The 21,450-nt window shown below is 41.2% G+C and overlaps 1 protein-coding gene across 1 annotated transcript in view; it reads right to left on the reverse strand.

Moving 5' to 3' along the window:
* LOC145398654 (cytochrome P450 2L1-like) overlaps positions 1-19,550 on the reverse strand; it is a 112,574-nt gene extending 93,024 nt beyond the window's left edge. The window contains exons 1-5 of the mRNA XM_080271460.1: positions 19,460-19,550; positions 10,070-10,169; positions 8,264-8,394; positions 2,823-3,041; positions 1,504-1,703 (exon numbers count right to left, since the gene is read on the reverse strand). Of these exons, the coding sequence (XP_080127586.1) occupies positions 1,504-1,703; positions 2,823-3,041; positions 8,264-8,394; positions 10,070-10,169; positions 19,460-19,544 (735 nt within the window). The 5' untranslated portion in view covers positions 19,545-19,550. The remainder of the gene's footprint in view (positions 1-1,503; positions 1,704-2,822; positions 3,042-8,263; positions 8,395-10,069; positions 10,170-19,459) is intronic.
* Between the last annotated feature and the right edge of the window lie 1,900 nt (positions 19,551-21,450).

Genomic DNA, 21,450 nt, shown 5'->3' on the forward strand with positions numbered 1-21,450 from the left:
ACATCACCTCACTTACCCTGCAAACATCAGCCTCATGGATTGAATTGTTAACAACTATGCCATTAATTAAAGCATCCCCGTCATCTAGAACCCTACCTAAACCCTACCTAATGGAGTTGAAGGCTACCTCTACCATACAAGCTCTTAAAAAAAAAAAAAAAGTGCCCAAAAAGTTAACAAACAGCACCCCCTCCTTTGTACATAGACGTAACCTACTACTGATTCTTACCATTCTACTGAGGATCATGAAACCAACGTTAAATCTTTGTAACAAAACCGAAGATACCCAACTTTCTGCGGCTTTCCTTGAACTGCCTTACAAAGTCCCCATCCTTCCGAAGTATCTCTTCTGAGCTGCCTGAAGCTACATTGTTGGTTTCCATTAGAGTAACCTAAACCGAGTCCCCTGAAGTGTTGCCGACTGGTTAATCAACCTTCTCAGTCACGTCCTGTATCCTACACCCAGGAAAGCAAAAACACCACCTCCCGGAATGCTTAGCACAAAACTTCTCCTGATGCCTAATCAATGAATCCCCGACAAGTCTGAGTTTAGGCTCATGCTACACTTAATCTTGCAGAACGTGAAACCTATTCCCAGAAGTTACACTCCTATCACTGTTACTCACCTTAGCCTTTTCTCTTAAATGGTTGGAAGCCAGCACTACAATCTCGCCTGGTCTCACCATTACTCATCCTAGTTTTTTTAGCTATCAACATTACCCGACACTTCTGTTTCCACTTCCTCTGCTTATATTGCCTTAGCGCTCACCCTTCCAGTCGTACTTTGCCACCCTCTAACATATCACTTTAACATTGCTTTACCGTTTTTCCAAATTTCTGAACTAAGCTGACTCGCTATCTCGCAAAATGAAGAATACGTGTAGCCACTTCGTTCTTTCACCATGGAGTCTCAGATGAAACCGTTCAGGAGCAGGAGACTTGTTGGGCAGGCGCCATCTTAAGAGGGGTTTGGGAAGAGTGATGGAAGTTGCATCTTAACCACAGCAGGTCAGAGGTCAGACTGTGCGTGCGTGTGTGCGTGCGTGTGTGTGTGTGTGTGTGTGTGTGTGTGTGTGTGTGTGTGTGTGTGTGTGTGTGTGTGTGTGTGTGTGTGTGTGTGTGTGTGTGTGTGTGTGTGTGTGTGTGTGTGTGTGTGTGTGTGTGTGTGAGAGAGAGAGAGAGAGAGAGAGAGAGAGAGAGAGAGAGAGAGAGAGAGATTATTTGCTATCTCCCTCACCACGAATCTTCCTGGGCAGAATGAAGTTAATTAGTAGAGAGGAGGGGGGGGGGATAGTGAGATAGGAATAAAGTGAATAGAGGGAGGCAAAAGGGGGAAGAAAAGGGAGAAGAAACAAGAGGGAAAGAAGGAGAGGAAAGCAGAGCACCTGGTAGAACAGCGGGGTGAAAAGCAAGGAGTGTGATTGAAGAAGAGGAAGGAAATGGGAGAATGGAAGAGAAAATAGAATAAGACGGGTAAAAGGGAAATAAGTGACTGGTACTCACACTGAAGAAGTCCAGGAACCTCTTCTTAGTATTCTCCGCCATATCGAGCTTAAACATGCGTGCCATGAACCAGGACGGCAGGATGTTGTGTAACCAAGGGAAGAAGTCAGGGATGGCGATGCGATCCAGAGATTCAAGCAGTGAGTCCATGATATTTTCAAATTCCTTTAACTTGGGATCCCCCGGTGCAAACTGTGTACCTGGAATATAAAACGATGTAGTTAATGCACCAATTAATTAAGATGAATGAAGCTTGCGGGTTCTGTGATAAATATATAACCCTCAGACCTCGGGTGGATTCCCGGTGGCGAGTTAAATTGGTAGTACCCCGAGGTAGAAAGGTTGCGTGATATTCATTGGTAATGTAATATTCAGCAAAGCTTCATGAACTATTCATGAACTATTTTAGACATTTTATCAAAACTACTCTACATTTCATGTAAATGGAAAGCACATCATTCTTCCGATTTGATATAATGCACGTCATCTCTGGGGGTATGATGTGGGTAGTTACCTTCATTCCTGAAAGGTACACTTGCGAGCCACATAACCACAGTTTCTGGTCACCCTCAGTCCCACTCCTGACAAGAAGGAAGTCGTAGCCTGGGTTTCATCCCGAGCACAGTCCTTTGTTCAATGGTAAGTTGGTACTTTGAAGCTTTGTTTGACTGAATGAACAGTGCACATGAAACTGTTCGTAGTGACACTGTTACTCATGTAGTCCAAAGATAGCAGTACTCATCTAGAGATAGCGGTACAGGGTGAGGAGAAACTATGACTCGCATGTGCACTACCACAAAAGTAGTGTAACCAGAAGCCTGTTAGATGGCCAAGGAAAAAGAAAACCCCGAATTTAAACCAGTAGCTCCACTTATGGATTGGTGATGCTAAGGACACAATGTCAAATCAAAAACTTGCCCATGGTACTCGATAGCCGCACGTTGGCCGTGCTGGAGCTACTTGGCACCCAGTGTTGGCGTTCATTGCTATTAAAAAGTGAAGCAAGACTAGCACACGCGTGCAATGCCAAGACTTTGAGAAATGTAAATAATTATGCGTACTGAAGCTGTACAGTAGAAATGTGTCCGTTTCTTTATTTTCCTACATTTTTTATTCCAGGAGCATCTCTAGGAGCAGTAGCGTTCATCTGTCGATCATAATGGTTTACTGAAACGAGGTGCCTCACTTCTGTGGACTTTAGTGAAACCCTGATTCTCCAACTTCATGCCTACAGACTTCAGCGACTTTAGCGAAGTCTGATATTAGGGTCCTGATGCTACCGCATATATCTCGTACAATTGTACTTGTAATCAACCTACCGGCCACCATCTGCCATATAATGTTGACGACAGCGACATTGAAGGCATGAGGCAAGGGCGCCGGACTGTCTACCTGTTTCTTGAGCTCTTCCACCAACTGCGTGGCCTGCGTGTGCATGGCTGCCACCAGCTTGGACTTTCCCATTCCCAGGTCACGCAGCTGCTGCAGGGTGAACCGCCTGTTATTGTGCCATCGCAAACCAATGCTTGATACTATACCTGTGGATATGCGACATAGGTAATATTCTTGCCAAAGACTGAATATGGAGGGATAGGGTGGGGAGGTAATATGCGTGAGGATATTGTTAGCTGGAGGAAGAGCAGCCTGTGGCAGAGGATAGGGGTACACTGAAACGATTTGTCTGTGGCCACCCCTTCCGAGATAAAATCATCTGACTAGATAGATAGATATAGACTGATAGATAGTCAGACGGATAAATAAATACTTTATGTTGACTGATTTTGGAAAACCAAAATAGTCATAGCAGCATAACAGTAAAGGTCACCGAATGTAACTCTTGCTGTTGACTGAAGAAAGTGACAGTGACTGAACTGTTTCAGAAAACTAATGAGGTAGGTTACACTATGTACGGGACTATATGATCTAAAAGAATTGATCTCAAAACACAATGATAACCCTGGTAACACTATCACGCCACAGTCTGAAGTCATGCCTGTCTGATGATAAGCATGTGTACCCGTGTGGGTGTAAGACCCAAGGCCAACGAGAACGACGCAGATTTCACTTGTTACCAGCCCCGATAGTGAAGCTGGTGTTGTTTTCAATTTGTGTGTGTGTGTGTGTGTGTGTGTGTGTGTGCACGATAACTTCGGAACTCCTCAAGATATCATCACAAAATTTAACACGTGTGTAGTAGGGAAAAAAAAAAGAGATAACGAGTTCTAAACTGGTGAAAGTAGGTCAAGGTCTCTCTGTCTCTTACCAAGATAACTTCGCAACAGCTTAAGATATCATCACAAAATTTTAGAGGTGAGTAGTAGGGATGAAAATTTCCCACGAGTATTGTTTTAATTTTCTATTTTTTCAGTCTGTCTGTTAGCAAGATAACTTCGCAACCGCTCAAGATATCACCATAAAATTTTACAGGCATGTAGTAGGGATCAAAATCTCCTACGAGTTCGAAACTGAAGAAAATAGGTCAAGATCTGTGTGTCTGTTACCACGATAACTCCGCAACCACTCAAAGTATCGTCACAAAATTTTACAGGTGTGTAGTAGCAATAAAAATCTACGAGTTCAAAATTGGTGAAAGTACAGTAGGTCAAGGTCAAGGTCATATTCCATGCTGCGCTAGATGTGTATCGGCTCACGGCTGGTATGATTCCCCCCTTGGGGGAGGGACCTCTAGTTATCGTTGTTATCATCTAAGAAAACTTTTAAAAATAATCTTCACTGTTCTGTAACTATTAAACATATAGCACCCATTTTCGCGAAGTATACTTGCATTCCTACACCATCACCATCACCACAACCGCACTTCCAGCTCTTCCTACCCAATTCTTTGTCCCCCACTCTCATTCTTCAGCACCCCAATACTTTCAGTTTTGGATGTTTTAAAAGAAAATGTCATTATGCTCAACCCACTGATCTTGCAACACCTATTTTCACAGGGTAAACTTTCCTGTCCCAGTCCTACCGTCAACCAACATTCCTGCCCATTCCATCCACTCCTTTGCCCACCACGCCCACTTCTTTACCGTCTATGGTAGTTTCATGGGACGACGCAGGTCGAGCGATTTTATGTATTATTATTCTTTCCAGACTGATTTATTTGGCTTAAGAGAAATTTGTAGAACTATAATGGTCACCAGAATGCTCATTAACCACCTCATTTCAACTGTATTTACTCATTTTATTATTCTTTCTTCTTTCATTCTTCCAAATACTTTTCCGTTTGGTGCCATTCTTTCGTTTCTTCACCAGCTGACTTTTATTTAGTAATATTTCTCCTTTGACACATGGAATTTTCTCTCTCTCTATTGTGTGTGTGTGTGTGTGTGTGTGTGTGTGTGTGTGTGTGTGTGTGTGTGTGTGTGTGTGTGTGTGTGTGTGTCCGACTCTAGGCAAAGGCTTCAGGGCCTATTTCTCTGGGGCAGTTGCCTACCCCAAGACCCAGTAGTTCTCCTACACCTCCACATATTTGGGGAAATCTAGTCGTTTTAGAGGATTTTATCTGGTCAAAGGTCTGAAATGGGAAGTCCATAGAATTTACTAACTTTTGCGAGGAGTGTTGGGGACAGTCACCTCCCGGAGTCTTTTTTTTTTTTTTAATCATTCTGCTTTCCCTGGGGAATGCTGGCAGTCTTTTTTTTTTTTTTTTTTCATTGCTAACAACAGAGTATTTAAATAAACTTTTGGAAGGCTCTCTAATATTAAAATGGTTAATGACGACTATATGTAACTCATCCAGTTCGAAGAGTGTATCCAAAGTTGAACAAAACTGCTGGAGATGGTGAAGTTAGCATTCAAAATACCGTAAGTCATCCCCTTAAAGTGGCCAGTTCCTTCATTACTAAGATACTTTCTAAGCTGAATAGGTAAGACACTTCTTTAATGTGCTATACTGAAAATATATCTAAGTTCATTCAAGGTTGTTTTCCCATGTTTCATATGGGCATTAACTGTACGGTGTTGGATTATGGAACAAGAAAACCCACTTTAACGCACTTCACATGTTTTATATATAGATATATATATATATATATATATATATATATATATATATATATATATATACAGGGTGTAACGCGACGTATGACAAAAACTTACACCAATGATCTATCATGAAATTTTGAGTATATTTTGTTCTATAACATATACTCTCTGCGACCCCAGTTCAGTACCCAGCATTCGGCTTTTGTGTTAAAGTTTGGTGGGTAGCACGCGCCATTGGGTGGGAGCTTCGCAGGGCGACGGGAGACGAGTATTATTAGCTCATACTGTACTGTACATAAAAATACCATTTCCTATCAGTACAAACGAGTTTTAAGAAGAAACTTTACGTAGTCCATTGATTCTTTAACATCGTCATGCATTTCTGCAATTCTTTTGCACAAATCGACTGTAAATTAAGGATTAAATTCAAATTTTAGAGCTTGTGAGGGAGAAGCGAGGGAGGAGAGGGGTGGTGTGTTGTTGCCAGTTGTGTAATGTGTGGTTTGTAGGATATTGCTAGCAGCATTTTCGTAACACCCACAGCTCATTCAGTGGAAAAACGTTATTGTAATGGAAGATTAGCCTCACTTTAAGTCAGGAAGACTACTATTTATTACAATTTTTCTGCTGCAAGTAAACGTGGCGCCACTGGGTATCTCCACCTGTATTCCTCTCTGCAACACTGGCTTTACCATCCCAGAATCCGTAAAAATAAACGATATCTGCATATTCTTGATTGCTGTACGTACGTGGCATGCTGTTTCATGAACCCAGTGAACAGCTGAACGCGGAGAACAGTATTTGAAGTGCGTGCCTCGCCTGCAAATTTTCCCGTTCAAATGACACTGGACGCAGGGCTGCCAAGTCCTTATCATCAGTCTCGCTAGTTTAGTCATGAAAACTTGCTAGAATGCCGCTAGGTAGTAAAAACACTGCAAAATATTGCTAGAAAATACGATTAAATCCCTAGAATATCACCTAAAAATGGCAAAAAATATCCAAAATGTAGCTAGATACCATGTTGTCAGATGTTAAGAAGTGCCGCTAGATAGAAGCAAAAAAATAGGTCTAGCTGCATAGTCGTTACATTGGCAATCCTGTGTATTTTTCACACGTCATCATCATATGAAAGCATTGGTGCCACGTGTACTTGCAGCAGAAAAATTGTAATGAATAATAATATTACTCCTGACTTAGTGTGATGCTAGTCACTACCTATACCAATTTCTTTCCATTGAATGAGCTGTGGGTGTTAGGATAATGCTGCTAGCAATATCCTACAAACCACACATTACACAACTGGCAACAACACACCACCCCCTCTCCTCCCTCCCTCCTCCCTCACAAGCTCTAAAATTTGAATTTAATCCTTAATTTACAGTCGATTTGTGCAAAAGAATTGCAGAAATGCATGACGATGTTAAAGAATCAATGGACTACGTAAAGTTTCTTCTTAAAACTCGTTTGTACTGATAGGAAATGGTATTTTTATGTACAGTACAGTACAGTATGAGCTAATAATACTCGTCTCCCGTCGCCCTGCCAAACTCCCACCCAATGGCGCGTGCTACCCACCAAACTTTAACACAAAAGCCGAATGCTGGGTACTGAACTGGGGTCGCAGAGAGTATATGTTATAGAACAAAATATACTCAAAATTGCATGATAGATCATTGGTGTAAGTTTTTGTCATACGTCGCGTTACACCCTGCATATATATATATATATATATATATATATATATATATATATATATATATATATATCATCTCATCAGCCGTTTGAGTGTCCACTGCAGGACCGGCCTATCCCAACCGAAGTGGGGACGATGCAGCCAATGTATCTCTGCCAAGTGGCTTAGGCTGTCTAGCAGAGATTGTATGTAGGGTGAGAAGTGCTTGAAAGTGTAATTGTAGTGTTGGAGTGGCTTTGGATGTGTGTGTAGTCTTCACTGTGAACCAAGTGTAACTGGGTGCAAGCATACTTTATAGTATGCGACACTGGTTCAACCCCAGCACCCCTTGTGTCCGCCAATGCAGTACGTGGCCTGAAGAACGCTCCCAAAGTTTATTACCCTCGCTGGGCGCGAACCCTCGTTCTTCAGTGTACGAAAACGCACACTTTACCACTATACCACAGAGGGTCCATATATATATATATATATATATATATATATATATATATATATATAGATAGATATATCTATATATATATATCTATATATCTATCTATCTATCTATCTATATATAGATAGATAGATATATCTGTCTCTCTCTCTCTCTCTCTCTCTCTCTCTCTCTCTATATATATATATATATATATATATATATATATATATATATATATATATACTGAATAAATAAATAAATACAGAGAGAGAGAGAGAGAGAGAGAGAGATTGGCCTCAATTACAGTTGCATTACTTTTCAAAGATAATCCCTGTCTAGAGGTATGAAGTACAGTTGCAGTTAATAATTCATTTACACTTTATCACACTAATCGAGAATAATCAAATGGGTTGAATTCGGCTCTATTAATTCAGAGTTTCAGAGAAATAAGAGACTCGTTGGTTAAGGAGTGTCCACAGCACTCAGTTCATTTCTGCCATGTCGAGTTTATATTCTGTTGTTTTTCTTTTTATGAAGTCTGTGTCGATATTCGAAAGACAAAGATAAAGTAGAAGTAAATAATAATGTAATAAGCAAATAAAACAAGAGAGGTATTAGAAAGCCTTTTAAAATGACGAGATATGCTTTGGACAAACCACTGGGCTGGGTTTCTCTGAGCCTCAAGGTTTCCCATTGAGGTCTGCCCTGGATCTCTGGTCTGTTGAAGGCCTCCTTGATGAGCTGATAGTCATGGAGGAACACCATCACCTGCGTACCCATCCTCCACCTGCGGCACAAGAGGAAAATAAAAATCATCCCATGCATACCCATTCTCCATCTGCGGCACAAATGGAAAATAAACACAAATATCTGCATACTCATTCTCCACCTTTCTGACAAGAAGAAAACAGTGGAGGCGTATGATAAAATATTTTGATTTTGCAGTATTTTTAATCGCTCAGATACAAAAATATATACCCGAATATGTAATTGACGTTGTGATTATTATAAGGATAGAATATTGTCGGCCCTACTTGGACCTCTTCTGGTATGGACTGTCTAACTCAGGATATATGTCTGTCAGACAATATTTTCATGACGAATTTGGGCGCCCTCCATTCTCCAGTCTGATGTAGTGTTGCATTCAGGTGACTACACTGAATAACAAACCATATGATCACTTATAGCCCAGGAAACCATTTACTACACTGGGCAGTAACCATACAACCAAATGGATTGCGTTTGGTATAGTGAGTTAAGGAGCTCCTAATGAATGTGGCCCATAAGAGTACAATCGAAGGGTTGGTTTAAGTTGACTGTTCACATAATACCACTCAAGAGAGAACAATTGGTCACTCGCCTTAAATGTCCCTAATGATAACTGAATGAAGTGGCTCACATTCACTGGCCAACAGCGATAAACGAAGATAAATAATAATTACTACTATCGACTCTGGTAGGTACTGCCTGGGAAAATAAGATGTGGCTGCAAGTTGGTATTTAACCACACACTTATCTTTCTGAGGCAGAGAACATTCAACCACAAGTACAGTCACTTGTTGATCTTTCTTTTAGGTGACTCTAAGCAGCCAAGGTCTACGCTGAGATTTTCAAGTGTTACAAAATAGTCATATTAAACATCTCATTTTTTTTTTCTCATTAGCTTCCAGCAAATGTTGGGAAGTAATTAGTTGGTGTTGGTATATGGTTTAGCGTCCAATCCATGGTAAACATCAGCTGTACCATGGCAAACCTTAATACAGGGATTATTCCTTGAGAGAAAGCATGGTGTCATTTCTATGTTACGTTACCTTGTACTCATTTCGATGTGTTAAGTGAAGTACAACAAAAATAACAGCACTGTGGTAGCGTGTTAGTAGCATCGTCTGACATATGTCGTTGTGCTCGATCTTCACTTGAATAAATTAGTCTGGAAGTAGCTAGAATGAATTGAAATAGGCGTTATTGTACAAAAGGGGTTCAAATAATCTTGGCGCAAAACTGTATAGATAACTGATTCTCTGTTTGTTATTATTGTTGTTTTTGTCGTTGTTGTTGATGAAGAAGATGATGATGATGATCCAAACAAATCTCAGCATAAACCGGTGAGCTGCAGGGCAGTGGCCACGTCAGCCGAGTGTTCCCAGAGTCCTTTTGTTGAGGTGCTGAAGGTTTATCTGTGCTGTAAGAGTAAGGTGCGTGGGAATGAGGTGCATGGCACCAAAGTATATGATGATGAGGTGCATAAGACTGAGGTGCATGGCAGCAAAGTATATGATGATGAGGTGCATAAGACTGAGGTGCATGAGTGAGGTGCATGAGAGTGAGCTGCATGAATGAAGTCCATGAGAGTGAGTTGCATGAGACTGAGCTGCATGAGTGAAGTCCATGAGAGTGAGTTGCATTAGCCTGAGCTGTATAAGAGGTGCGTGAGGGTGACTGTGCATTACTGTGGTACTCACAGGTTTATATCGCCGTATTTATCCCTAAGTTCCGTCACCTGCTGCTCAATGCTCCGTCGTGTGATGGGTACATAGCCGATCAGAGGCAGACCCCATCGACCTGAGGGCAAAGAGATTACTATGTCTTCCCAAATTGCTTGTTTTTTCCTCACCTTGGTCACTAAGGCATGATGATATGATATTTGGTAAGATTTTGTTGTGAGGTAGGAATGAGTCTCCTTCGCTACTAGCCAAATCAACCTTAGTGCGACTACACTTGGCCATCAACAGGGCTGACAACGTTCAAAATCTGACTAAACTTGGCCATGAACTGAGCTGAAAGCGTTTTAAGATCATTGTCAGGCAGAGGAAATGAGCTAGCTATACATGAGGTCCTTCATAAGACTAACCAGAGTGTCCACCAGAAATAAAACACATACATAACACCGTCTTCCAGCTACACTCCCTAGAATTCATCTCACCCATCCCCGATGACCCGATTTTCGCCTCTTGGTTTTCCCCTTTGGATCTATTTCCCTCCATATGCCTACTCTTCCTATGGATCTGTTTCCTTCATGGACCCTCTATACCCCGTGGTCCTATTTTTCCTTTGAGATCTATTTTCACCATGGACCTTTTTTCTTCCATGGACCTTTTTTTTTTTCCATGGACCTACTTTCCCCATGGATCTGTTTCCCCCATGGACATGGACCTTTTATCCTCGATGAACCTATTTTCCAACCAGTGACATATTTTTCCCAGAGACCTGTTTTCCCTATGGATCCATTTTCTATCCATGGACCAATTTTTATTGTTTCCCTTGAATGAACACCAGTTTCCCAGATGAACCTGTTTTCTTCCATGGACTTATTTCCGCCATGGACCTTTTTTACCAAATGCTCCTGTGTTTCCACTTGGGTCCTCTTCCCCAGGGATGTATTCCCCATGGAACTGTTTTACCATATGAACTTATTCCAGCCAAGAATCCATTCACTCCATGGACCTGTTCCCCAATGGACCTATTTCCCTCATCGACCCATCTACCCATATACCTACCCGTTCACCTAGTGCAGTAAGCCTGTCACCGGCCTTGTCAACACTCCGGCAAGTCACTCATCCACTCAACAACAAAGTCCACCCTTCCCTCCATAGTGTCTTCCCACCCTGACCATTCATCCACCAATCTCACCCACCCGCCACCCCACCCGACGCACCCACCCACCCATCCATTCACTTTCCCTACCCAACCACCTACTCACCCCACTCACTCTGCCAGCCCCATCCACTCTGATCACTCTGCCTGCCTACCACCCATCCTGCCCTGCCATCCAACCCACACTGCCCAGCCATCCTACTTACCATGCTCACCCTACCCACCCACCCAGCCAACCCCCTCCCCGTCCAGCCACCTTCGTTGCCCCATAAATCCTGCTTGTAGATCGGCGCTTTCACCACCTACCAGTTTTGTCTACGATTTGAGTCAATTTGAGTAAATATTCAGTGTCCAAATAGTACATCTGTGTATGTGTCTTGGGCGCATTATCCCTGTGTGAGGTTTGTGAATCCATCGTATACTGTATACCAGAGTTTTGTGCGTATTGAGTGTGAAAAACTGTCCTGTCCTATTAGTCACGTTTGTCGCCTTAAAGTGTGACTGCAATGAGTGGTTATTACCCTGTGTTTAGAGTTCCGGCTGGGTGAATGTTAACTGTATGTTGTTTCACCAGTAAGAACAATTTTTTCCCCTGTATGTGTACTTGGAACTGAGTGGAACTCTTTTTTTTGTTCTGACTTGGTTTGCCCCAGCTGACCTCGCTGGTTGTGTGAAGCTGTGTTCTGTTCTGGCTTGTTTTGTTTTTTTGTTTTTTTCGAACCTGGCTATAGTTTTCAGTGATACAGCGTTTCTGTGTATTGCTGTGCGTTATACAGTAGTGTGGAAACAATTTGTATTTAGCAGTTCAGCAGTTTGTGGCAGTCCTGTGTGATTGTTGTCGACGCCTTTGTGTTCGTGGACGTAAACAGCTGCTGTGGTTGGTACAGTATATCTTGTGTATTTAGTGTTAAGCATTCCCCCGTGCATAGTGCGATAATTGATTACTGTTTTCTTAGTTTTGTTCATTGCTTTTACCAGTGCAAGCAGTTTATGTCCCGTGTATAGAGATCTTTAAGGCCTTGTATGTTGCATTAGTAAGACCACATCTTAAATACACAGACCAGGCATATTGCCCCTGCCTCTCTTAGGATGTGGACGCGGTGGAAAGAATGCAACACAGAGCCACAAAAATTATACAAAACTAAAGGATCTCACGTATGATGAAAGGCTAAGGAAGATGAATTTACCCACTTTTTCTTATAGAAGATCACGAGGGGATATGATAGAAACATTTAAAACTTTAAGTGGCAAATATGATCAAGAGTGCACACAAGGGGTTCCACAGGAGGGAGGGTGACAGTACAAGTGGTAATACTAAAAAGATTCCCAAGCAGTATACAAGGTTAAATTTGAGGAAATATACTTTCACCAACAGAATAATGAACACTTGGAATGATCTGCCTGAATGGCATGTTAATTCAGGCAATGCTGAAACATTTGAAAGGTTAAACAAATTCTCGATTCAACAAAGGCCAAAAATTTAAATATGAAGAACAACTAACGTCCACCACGCACAGCTATGACCGGAACTGTGAAGAACGTGAGGATCTGGAGTCACAGGCGTGAGCCTCTTCCAAATGATCATCTGTGAGCATCTGTATACAGTTATTTACTGAGATGAGCTTTGTTTGTTTTGAATGCACTTTTGCACCACTAGTCTGCCTTTGTTTGGACTACTTGGGTAACTTTCTCTGTCTATCTCTCTGTCTCTCTCTCATGGTACGTTAAAATATTTTAACTGGTAAATTCCCCTCTTTTTCACTTATAAAGACAAATTGTATCTAAATATTAAATTTACTTTTGCTACAAGATAACTCCTTGTTTTAAAGGTCACCATACATGTATTTTTCTTTGCAGAGAATACTTTTCAGTTACAGATAACATTTATTCTATTTTTTTTCTTCTCTGTTTACAGGCCTGGCTCATCTGGTGTATTATTATTATTATTATTATTATTATTATTATTATTATTATTATTATTATTATTCTGTGCTCTTGCATTCCAGGAATTAGCTTTTTTTTTTTTTTGGATTTCATTACATGTGACATTTTTTTTTCACTTCTGACAGCAGATTAAGAAAAAAAAAAAATCAATATTAAACAACCCATACCTTATCTTGTATTTTTCATGTACTAACCGTTTATTTTTATTTCAGTACTTTTCTAATTTTAAGGTATTATTTATACTGTGTGTGTACTGTGATTGTTTTCAATGTCCTGCTTCCTCAACTGATAGCTAAATTTCAACTTTATCATTCCAGATCTCAATTCCTTGCAGCAGCAGTAAGCAAAATTAATAACACATCTTGTTGCAGGTAGCTACAGTACTTCCTCAACATTTCAATAACAGTACAATAATGACCTCACCTGTTATTAGCAAAAACCTACTGTATTCGGGTAAAATTTCTGCTTTGCGATACTCAGACTAACTTGCTGCATAATCCCTCTTAGAGACTTGTATTTAACTGACATTATTTTAGCTCATTTATTTATTTTTTTCACAAGTTCTTTCAGTAACCCCCAAATTTCAAAATACCCTGGAACATAACGTGCACTACCTGCTCCGGTAGTTTCACTGCATATTTTTCACTGACCGCTCTATTGTTTGCAGGATGTGCAAACTCCTCTATGACCTTGAGGAAAAGCTGTCTGAAGGTACTAACAAAATTAACATCCTTACTAGTAGAGTTGATACGTTGGAGGAGTTTGTTGCCAGCAACGTTGATAATAATGTAGAGGGGAGCAACACTCTTCAGTCAAGGACCGGTGTTGCCTGAGGTGACGTTGACGTTGTGTCCCCTCCTGCTGCCGAAACTAATCAACCCTCAACTGAACAGGACAATTTCCAGCCAGCATGGAATAGTGTGAGAGTGACAAGGATATAATGCATTACTACTGTTAAGCATTTACATTAAATTTAAGATTTTAGCCGACGCTAAAGAAGAGATTCATGAGGCTCAACTGATCGAGGATTCGATCATCCGTGGACAGCTTGTGGAGTTTTGTAGCAGGGCACTAAATAAAAGAAATCATTACTGGATTCCAGGTGCTGGACGTGATGATATAACTGAGATGGTAAATACTGTTACAGGGGGTGCAACTAATGAAAGTCTCAAAATCATTCACACAGGATCCAACAATGTTATGCAAACCTGGTCTAAAGAGCTCCTGAACAGGTTCAAGTTGATGATCGAGTGTTACAAGGAAAAACTAATAACATTCTCACTTCAGGTGTCTCTTCAGGATTGCTGCAAGCAACATCTTCTGTAGTGAGGCTATTAGCATGAATAATCGTATCAAGTCATTTTGTTTACAGGAGGGTATTGAGTCTGTCGACACCTGGAATCACTTCCATACGCAGCAAGCTCTATTTGCACATGATGGTCTCCCCTTGATTTCAGTTGGCTCATCTCATCTCAGTAATTTTTTTGGATGATGCAGTGAACTTTTCTAAAGAGGGGGGGGAGCAAAAATGCACTCACTATACGAGGCCTATGAACGAGTCAACGTAGTCGTAAAAATCAAAGACCGAGTAATGAATGCAAGAATATTAAGCCTCCTCTCGTGAATGTGCATAGTTTGAGGAATATATTTTCTGATTTAGAGGCTTATGTTCTTGCTGGAGATTACGATGTAATAGGCCTAACAGAATCGTTGTTCAGCATGGACCAACGAAAGTTTTAAGCAGAATACAACATACCAGGTTACAACATTTTCAGTTATGAGAGAAATAATAGAGTGGTGGGTGGCGTAATGTTATATATTAAAGTTGGACTTTATCCATTTGTTATTCCTAAGCCCTTTATTGATATCACTGGCCGTATTTATTTCCAACTTAGAGTAAATTTCATAGCAAAATAGCCGATCTATCTGTAGCCAAACGCCATTATCCAGTAAGGGGTGACTGATTGTCTATGAGTTAGTGGTTTTACGAGGAGGGGCACTAACTCTCCGCCAACCCACTTGTTAACACGTGACCAGGAGAAACCATGGGACCCTCATAAGGTGTGCAGGACATGTGCTGAGAATCTCAGGCAATGGACAAAATCTCAGAGGAACAGTCTCAGTTTTGGAGTTCCGATGGTATGGCGGGAACCTCCAAACCACCTGACCGATTGCTATTTTAACATGGTCAATGTGTCTGGTTTCAGCTCGAAGACGGAAACCCGCACTGAGTAACCCAATCTTCCCTCAGCGTTGCGGCCTGTTCCTCACTCGGATGAAGTCCTTGTGCCTACTTTCACCACTTTGGATGTCACAAGTTCGGATGAAAGTTCAACGCCTGAAGTGTCTGATACTAATGACGATGAATATAATGCCTCAAGCAGCGATATCAAGAGTACGAGACCATTCACGCAGGATGAACTGAACGATTTGGTAAGGGATCTCAATCTGCCGAAGTCATCTGCATGGTTATTGGGGTCAAGGCTCAAGGATTAGAACATGTTGGCACCCGGAACAAACATTAAGTATCGCAACCGAGAGGCAGATTAATTTTACTGCATTACTTCCCAAAGGAAAATGGTTTTGTTTATTATAATGGTATTAAAGGGCTGATTGAGAACATAGGATGTGAATACGCGCCAGATGAATGGAGGCTCTTTATTGACAGTTCAAATAGAAGTTTGAAGTGTGTGCTATTGCACAATGGAAGCAAATTTACCTCCATTCCTATTGGTCATTCAGTCAACTTGAAAGAAACATACGGCACAATGAAACTGGTTCTTGAAAAAATCAAATACAGTGATTACAACTGGATGGTGTGCGGTGACTTGAAGGTGCTATCGATGGTTTTAGGGCAGCAGGGAGGATACACCAAGTTTCCTTGTTTTCTAAGTCTCTGGGACAGCCGTGCAAAGAAGGAACATTGGATACGGTAGGAATGGCCATCCAGAAAACAGTTCACATTTGGAGAGAACATCAAAAATGTACCGCTAGTTCAACCTCAGAAGGTTCTGCTGCCACCACTATATATAAAATTAGGTCTGCTGAAACAGTTTGTAAAAGCTCTCGCCAAGGAAAGCGCATGCTTCCGATACCATTGCCTAAAAACTTCCCCACACTTTCTGACGAAAAACTCAAGGCGGGAAATATTCGACGACCCACAAATAAGGCTACTCATGAAGGATGAGAAATTCGTGAAATCTATAACACCGGGTGAAAAAGATTGATGAACTGCATTTACCAACGTAGTTTGGATTTTTTTTTTCTTTTTAACGAGAAAGCAGAAAACCATGAATCCATCGCGGAAACTTTACTGACACCGTTGAGAGACTTGGGGGCACACATGAGCGTGAGAGTGCATTTTTCGCACAGTCACATGAACTTTTTCCCAAAGAATCTCAGTGTAACAAGTGAAGAACAAGATTAAAGGTTTCACCAGGACATCAAGACGATGGACCATAGGTATCAAGGGAGATGGAATGCCAGCATGACTGTTCGGACACTGAATATGCTAAGAAATCTGAGGAGGAAATTCCAGCCTTAAATCAACTGCCAGTGCTAATCTTGCGCATCACATTTATGCATTTTTGTGGTAGCCATTCCAGTGAATATCCATTACATTGCCGTTTACTGCCGGTCGTATTCCCTTTCATTGTGTAAATATACTCATGTTTTGTGAAAATTTTTGACGTGCTACATAATTTTTGAAAGAATATTCGAAATCACCACTCTCGAATTGTACGAAATCAGCATGAATAATTAAATCATCAGAAAATTTTTTTCAAAATGTAAACCAAATATTTTTTTCTCAAAATTGACTCATTTCTTTCTTACTTTTCCTTCAACACTTCTACCAAGTTTGGTGTAAATTAGTTAAATATCTGTTTATGATGAACTTGCTTGATCAACACTTGACCGAATTCTGTTACCCTGACCACTGACCAGTTGACATAAAAAAACAACAGGCGTATTCCTTAGCGGACCCACAGTCCTTCCAGCAAGTGTGGTTACAATTACAATTAAGCTGTTTGAGTTATTTTGTTAAACACACACACACACACACACACACACACACACACACACACACACACACACACACACACACACAGGCAGAGAGACACTCCGACCTATTTAATAACCCAGTCTTGCATCGCAAGCATAGGTGTAAGTATAGTAAAAATAATAGAAAAATGTATAGACTGTGTGACAGATACAATTGTATCGCCTACAGATGTGCCAGATTCATAAATCCACATAAATCCAAAGTAAATGAAAATACTGATATTCGGATACCTATCTATGTTTACTAATCTATACATGTGTTTGTCTGCGTGTCCTGCTCGTGGAGTACTACCTCGTAGTGTTGAGCAGGCTTGCCTACTACTTCGACCTAGTAGGGCCAGTCTAGATAAGGCGCAATCATGCTAGAAGACCTACTAGCGGAAGTCAGACTTAAAGCACTCCCCCCACCTGAGTAGTAGGCCGATCAGAATGGGTGTATTGGCTTTCCCCCCACCCCCATCACATGACTCCCCCTTCGGGGATAAGGGCGAGGAGGGCACAGAGAAGGATGACAAGGCCACCACTTCCCTCACCTTTCCTGAGACCCTCTTGAGCCAGAGTCCAGCCGAAAAGGCGGTGATGGTTTTTCAAGGGTAGGGACGAAGAGGGCATGGAGGAGGTCGGCCAGGCCATCTCATACCCCACCCCTTTTCGGACGTGGAGATCAGCCTGTGCATGTAGTACTACCATACAATGGAAAGTAGGTTTGAGTACTGCTTCGAAGTAGTAAGGCCAAGCTAAATGTGTGTAACCATACTGGAAGCGCCTGCCAGCAACAGCCAGACTAAAAGCACTCTCAGGTGGACCTGAGTCATAAACCATCCAGAACAAATAATATTGGCTATATTCCCTCCCAGATAAAATCACGTGAAAACATTGTGAGAGGCCTGTGTCCTGCAGTGGAATGTTACAGGCTGGACATAATGATGTGTATGTGTGTGTGTGTGTGTGTGTGTGTGTGTGTGTGTGTGTGTGTGTGTGTGTGTGTGTGTGTGTATTACGTCGGTTGTGGACATTTTTTCTTTGGAATCACCAGATAATCTTGGTTTGGCAGTGGTCAAGTCTCAGTGGTGTAAATGATGTAAATGACGCATACAAACACGACATTTGTATTCTAGTCTCATCACCAGTACGAAGTGCGTTTTCGCGCATATCAAGCTAGCGAGCTTTTTAGATTATTTTACCTTTTGTACAGTGTTACGGTGCGATAATGGATTTGTGAATCATAAAATACAAATTTGAATTGGTGACAAAACATGAATAAAAAAACAACTGCTCTACCCTTAGTAGGTAAATAGTTAGCCTCTGATAAACGTCATGGTTGGGTTGCGCCAAACCGTTGATGGGTAATTTGTCGCTCATACACCGACAGTAAACTTCGCTTGCTTGTTCGTAATAATTGTTTCAACTGATTGCGAGTCGCAGCAGTGTCATATTCAACTACCAACATCCCAGAGGACTTGGACTGTGGAAACAGACAGGGAGGGAGAACGAGCTGTTAAGGGTTCCTTGCTGCACTGACCATACTAATAAGCAGCATATAATTATGGTTTTCGCTATATAGATTTTCGTTATAAAACACATGATACAACCATCACCATCACCACTGCTACTACTGCTGTAACCACTACAATAGATGGTTGTTTTACCTCTGCTACTACTACTACTACTATTACTACTACTGCTACTAAGACTGCTGCTGCTGCTGCTGCTGCTACTACTACTGCTACTACTACTACTACTACTACCACTACTGCAATAATAATAAAAATAGTAATAATAATAATTATTATAATAATAATAATAATAATAGATATTAATAACGGTAATGATAATAATAATAATGATAATAAAAAAAAATAATAATAATAATAATAATAATAATAATAATAATAATAAAAATGATGATGATGAATGGTGAAACCAATCATACGGTAATGAAATGCCTTTTTTGTTTTTGTTTTACGAGGCCAACGTTGACAAGCAGATAAAGACACTCAAAGTACTGCTCCGTTATCTCACCCAACTGATAATCTTGTCTCCCTCCCCGTCAGCTCTCGTTCTTCCCCCATAAACCGACACCTACACCGACACATCCCTCCCCTCGCTCTCCCGCTTAAGAATACTTCGAAGCCCGCACATTGGCGTTCGGCGTCACAGCTTGGGAGAAAGAGAACTGGCAACAGCTTAACATTTAGAAAGGAGAAAGGACAGTTTTAGGCCAAGCTTTAACAGATAATAGGATCTCACACCTGGTGGAAGTGCTGAAGGTTTTTTGAGGAAGACGAGCCACATCAGCAGCAGCAACGTCCCCCACAACACCACCTGCACGACCATCACTCCCAACGCCTGTCACTGCCACCTGGGGTGATACCATAATTTATTTTACTAATCTTTCTCAGTATAAGTCAATACCATGAATCATCTTAGTATTTATTCATCATCTGCGGTGATACCATAAGCTGTTTTGCCATACTTTTACCACATAAAGCAATAATATGAATCAATCACCTGCAGCGATGTAATGATTTAACATGGTACTTTTTTTATCACCTGCTTCGATACTATAAATTATCTTGTTCATATTTTTACCACCTCAAGCTACACAATCAGTTACTTTACCATGTTCTGAACATCTAAAGCAGGCCCATGAAATATACCTCTGGAAATATTGATATATGGGCGTTAGAACCCCAGAAACTAAAGAAGAATTGTGCATAAAGTGGGTCAAATTTCACTACCTCCATGCAACGTCATGCTGCCAGAGAGAGAGAGAGAGAGAGAGAGAGAGGTGATGGTCAAGTGGCTAGAGAAGTAGTCTGCTGTCTGAATGGACGCAAGCCCGATCACAGACTGGAGCAGTTGACGGTCTTAACTATTTAATTTTGTTAAAACAGACTACTGTTTTCTTCACAAAACACATTACTATGCTATAAATATCCCTGTTCATACCATCATACCAGTTCTGAACAGACAACCCAAGCATGTATTCAGTATGGACGATAGGCATTAGGCATTAGTGCCTAGGTGGTGGTGACATATGGAGGAGTGCGGCACTTTTTTTTTTTTTTTCAAGGAGGAAGGAACCAAATGCCATGGGCCTGCAAATTGCTCCCTCCAAGAAAAAAAACAAAAACAAAAAACAAAACCATGATAACAGAGATCCAAATTCAAGATCCACTCATTCTGAGATGCCTGGACACACTGATTTTGAAAGACTGGAGACTGTAGGCAACAGGAAAAACAGACAGAGGGAGACAGTTCCAGAATTGACCTGTTGCATATATGAAGGACTGGGAGTAGCGGTTAACTCTTGCATTAGAGAGTTGGACAGAAAAGGGATGAGAGTTTGTTGCTTGACAGGTGTTGTGTGCCCTCCGTAGTGGTGCAGGGATGCAAGCAGACAGTTCAGAGGAGCAGCGCCCATTGAAGTAGCGAAAGAAAAGAGATAATGGTGCAACAGTGTGGCGAAGAGACAGAGGTTGAAGGGAGCCAGTAAGAGGAGGAGAGTTAATGGGACGAGAATCCTTTGACTCCACCCTGTTGAGAAGAGCTGTGGGTGGGGAGAATCCTTACACATGAGAGTTGTACTCCAGACAAGGGCAAATAAAACTCGTGTATAAAATCAACAACTGTGCAGGGAAAAAGAAGGTATGGAGTCGGCTTAGCACACCTAATCTCTTGGAAGCAGATTTTACAAGAGAGGTAATATTTTCTTTCCAAAATAAATCACGAGAGAATGAAACCCCAGGTATGTTTAAAGATGGTGCAGGATTGAGCTGGATATTGTAATAAATTAGAGGGTACTCCTGTGGAAGCTTTTGTCAGGTTAATAGATGTAAGAACTGAGTTTTTGAAGCATTGAAAAAACAAGGTTATTTTTACGCCAGTCATAGATATGAGCCAAGTCAGACATTAGGTGTTCTGCAGCCTCGTCCCTCGTTTGTTGAACTGCTGAGATGGATGTTGCGAGAAACGAATGGAAATGTGAGGGGTGGAGTCATCAGCATATGAGTCGATAGAGTCAGAAGTACAGCTTAGAAGGTCATTGATGAATAAAAGGAAGAGTTGGTGATAGGACAGAGGAACACCACTTTTGATAGCTCTGCGAGAAGAACGGTGGCTGTCCATAACACCAGATACAGAACGACCTGAAGGGAAGCCAGAGATCAAGGCACAAATAGAAGGATAGAAACCATAAAGGGGTAGTTTGGAAATTAAAGATTTATGCGAGACTCAACTG

This window comes from Coenobita brevimanus, chromosome 46, assembly GCF_032717465.1.
Source record: "Coenobita brevimanus isolate Jiangsu-jjx chromosome 46, ASM3271746v2, whole genome shotgun sequence".
NCBI lineage: Eukaryota > Metazoa > Arthropoda > Malacostraca > Decapoda > Coenobitidae > Coenobita > Coenobita brevimanus.